Source organism: Centruroides sculpturatus, unplaced genomic scaffold, assembly GCF_000671375.1.
Source record: "Centruroides sculpturatus isolate CEXI.00-Female unplaced genomic scaffold, Cexi_2.0 scaffold3, whole genome shotgun sequence".
NCBI classification, from domain to species: domain Eukaryota; kingdom Metazoa; phylum Arthropoda; class Arachnida; order Scorpiones; family Buthidae; genus Centruroides; species Centruroides sculpturatus.
In genome coordinates, this window is record NW_019384366.1 from 887,927 (window position 1) to 891,786 (window position 3,860).

The window sequence follows — 3,860 nt, forward strand, 5'->3', positions numbered from 1 at the left end:
CGTCAAAAAAATGCAAATAATTTTATTATTTTTGTTTTGTAAATTATTAATTATTTTAACTTATTTGCATAATATATCTACTTTAAAAATTACTTTTATATAAAATTAATTTTTAAAGATTTATACTACATTTATTTATTCATTCAACTTTAATTTTATAACGATATTATTATTATTTTAAAGATATTTTATATTAAATAACATAATATAAACAAATAACTTGTATATTTATATACTTTACAAATATATCTCTAATAATTTATCAGATATTTTGTTGTGTAATATTACAAAATTCCGAGATATTTTCACTCACCTGCTCTGACTTGAACGTTCCTGCTTGCTATAGTACCCACACTATTTGTTGCTGTACAACGATATACAATAGCGTGGATATCCTGTCTATATTCTTCGGCACGAAAAGGGTGGAAGACTAAAGTACCATCTAAACGGATATGCCTTAGTCCACGGACATCTGTTACAGAAGCTCCGTCTTCGGTAACCCATTTTACAATTGGAGTGGGATTCCCATAAACCGAACAGGGTATCACTGTACCTGTGGTATTTAAAAATTCTACTTGTTTCGGTGGCTCGTGTATGAACTGTGGTCCCTTTCTATTTGTGTTTGTCATCCTTCTTCCTCCTGTTGTAAGAAAGAAATTTTTTATAATGAAAAAAAATAAATTAAATTCTCTCTTTCTTATCGATGTTTTCTTCACTTTTAATCTTTCCTATTAAGTTATAAATACATTATTTGGTAATTTAAGTTAGAAGACATCAAAGTATCGATTTCTAACCAGTCAATGAATAAAGCCACACCTCATCGACGGTTTTGTTCTTAGTTTTATTTTTTTTCTCCCCTTCTTGAAAATTTTTTTCTTATTTTTCTGAAATTTTGTATAACCGATAATTATTGGATAATACAAGAGGATCAATATTTTGTTCTCTTATTTACATTCTTGATTACACTTGATTACTTCATTTAAAATTGAAGTATGAATTTCTTCCACAACCGCTCTTGAAAACTGCACAGAAGCTCCGTCAAATTTTTAAAAATTAAGAAAGATGTAATTTGAAAATGCAAAAATTTCTACGATAAAAACTAAAATTAGTTATAAAAAACTTTAAATGTAAAATTTAAAAATAACAGAAAAATATGAATTAAAAAAACAATACTTTCTTCCTTCTCATCAATTGATTTATTTTATTTATTCCGATTCGTCTTTAATGAAAGTTAAAAATCATATTTAATAAATATATTAATTCTCTTTATATCTTCAATTCGTATTATGTTTAGGTAAATTAGCTTTTAAATATAATTTAAAACATAAGCAGTTATAATTTTAATTGCCAATTTATATTCTTGAATATAAATATATAAAATTTAAATAATAATTTTATATATAAAACAGTCAAATTTAAACGAAAACGAATTAATATTTTATTCATATAAAAATTTTGAGTTGGAGAAAAAATTATAGAATAATATTGCATTGAAATTCTTTTCAATTGTATCAATAAAAGAAAATAATGCGAGTGAAATTTATTCAGCGAGTTCTCTTAAACTGTTTAAATTCTATTTTAAATTGCAATAAATTAAAAAGGTTTGAAATTTAATTTTAAACGTTTATTTTTAAATGCCTAAAGCTACAAGTGACAAAGTTTAGCCTTTCATAACTCTGTTATTAAACTCTTTAAATTCCGTAAGAGAACGTTTTGGTTTAAATCATGGTCGATGTAAGAGGCAAAGTATGCGTCAACCATTAATAAAAAAAAAGACATGGCTACAAACATTTCTAGTTGATTTATGGTCTTATTTAAATAACAGGAGATGATACAAAGTATATTAAGAAATGTTGCAAGAAGGACACGAAAGGGCTATCAACACCTACTAAAAGAAATTCGCTATTGAAATATGTAAGGTGATTCAAACACGGAAATAGTGCATAGCTATTTACTAGCTGGTAAGTTTGCTATGCCGGTGCACCTAGCTAGGAAAATTATTCCGTGTACGCCGTTGAAGCAGTAGTCTGTGACACTTCTCTCTAGCCACCTGTTTGTGACAAGAGTTCCCTATATGAAGCAGAATCCTGTCATGTGTAAATTCTTTGGAAACACACTGGGGATGCATTAGAGGTAACTTTCTCTGAGAAACCATTTCGGAGTAATAGCTGCTGGAAATTGCAATAAAGAAAAAGAATGACCTTATATGTTTGTATAAGCTTTATACTTAGAAACCTTACCTAAACTTAAATGAATGATGCTATGGTAAATAATCTAATTGTAAAATATTGCATCAAAATTGTTCTTTTTCAAGATAGCAATTTGGAAATTTAAACTTTTGTATACTGGAAAAAAATAATAAATTTTATTTATTTATTTTCGCCGCATTTTTTCAACTTTTAAAAATATGTCTCTTATAAAAATCCTAAATACACCTTAAATTCTAATAAAATATAACGAATTAAATAAATTTATAAAGTTTTAAAAGCTCCTAAATTTGTTTTATATTATTATTTTTTTCTAAAATATATGAATTAAAAACTGCGCTTCTAAATTTACTTGAAGAAACAAAGAAAAAAAAATTATCGTAATGTCTCGTAACGATATATAACGCGCACGCTTAAAATTTTTCAATAAAATAATTTTATTAAATGAAATAAATCGAACTTACCACACACTCTATAGAAAATAAGTATTAACGCTACTAAACACAATTTGTACCACATTTGTCCAGGCACACTATAGTTCGGAGATAAGTTATCTGTAAAGACACAATGTTTGATAGTAAGAGAAACACGGGATGAAGAGAACCGAATGAGAAGTTGTAGCAACGGTCCTCTATCGACGTTCACTCATACTACTGACTGGCAGTGTGGTCAGCCAACACTGTATTCCTTAACCTGAGCGCCTGCGCTGTGAGCAGACATACACAATTCGCCTATGCTGTCGCCTTACTTTCAATGTTGTTCCCAGCTGAACTAATCAAGAGTTAGCAATGGACTTAATGAACCATTTGTCAGGTACATCTGTGCAGCGGGGTTGACAAGACAACTAGGGGACCAATTTCCCTCACTAATGATCAGTTAAGGTTCAATGAAATTGGATGGTAGAAAAGGTGTGCTCAATCTCTCTGATATCTTAAATAGATAAGTTGGAGTAAAAGCTGTCACTTTTCGATTCTGCTAATGTCAGCCGTACATAAGTCTGATTTGATTTTTGTAATAATAACTTTGTCTCATTTTTGCTTCATTAATTTCGTTTCTATTCACTTATTACTACAATTTCAGGTGAGTCGTAGTATTTATGTCCGTCGTAAACGTTACGTTTAATTAAAATAATAGTTTCGACAAACATATATATTTAGTAATATGATAATGACATGGGCGTAATATAAGCAATATCATTTATTAAGAAGACGATCCGATTTAAGTTATAATTTAAATAATTAGTCATTAGCGTATTTATGAGATTAATAATTTTTATAGCATTGTTAAGTCATATTTTAAAACATTAATTAATATAATATCTGAAATTTAAGATAGAGGCGTATACTTTATGATCAATTATAATCTTAAAATGAAATTTTATTAAGTAAAATCTATATGTTTCATTCCTTAATGGAAATACATTGGATTGGATAAGGTCTTTTTTTTTCTTACTGCCGAGGTGAATTATTCGTTTCTTAAAAGGAAAAGTCTGAAAGTAAAGATATCGTAGTGAGCAATTATGGACAAGTTTACTTCATCCTCAGAACTCCTTACTCTTTGAGAACACTTTCCTTCATTTCCTTTAAGCTACTATTCTTTCGAAAGGCTATATACTGTAAATGGATTTTATGTTGTACTCCATAGCTTTACAGC

The 3,860-nt window shown here is 28.3% G+C and overlaps 1 protein-coding gene across 1 annotated transcript; it reads right to left on the bottom strand.

Moving 5' to 3' along the window:
• Positions 1–298: 298 nt before the first annotated feature.
• LOC111612541 (Down syndrome cell adhesion molecule-like protein Dscam2) lies at positions 299–2,847 on the bottom strand. Its single transcript, XM_023353775.1, has 2 exons — positions 2,672–2,847; positions 299–640 (listed from the first exon to the last, which is right to left on the bottom strand). The coding sequence occupies exons 1-2, from the start codon at positions 2,724–2,726 to the stop codon at positions 306–308; spliced, it is 390 nt and encodes a 129-aa protein (XP_023209543.1). The 5' UTR covers positions 2,727–2,847; the 3' UTR covers positions 299–305.
• Between the last annotated feature and the right edge of the window lie 1,013 nt (positions 2,848–3,860).

Bases quoted from the DNA above. Each gene is read 5' to 3' on its own strand.
- LOC111612541 (XM_023353775.1), bottom strand. From the start codon at position 2,726: ATGTGGTACAAATTGTGTTTAGTAGCGTTAATACTTATTTTCTATAGA. The intron at 641-2,671 runs GTAAGTTCGATT...TTCTTACAACAG, and splicing joins TATTTTCTATAGAGTGTGTG to GAGGAAGAAGGATGACAAAC.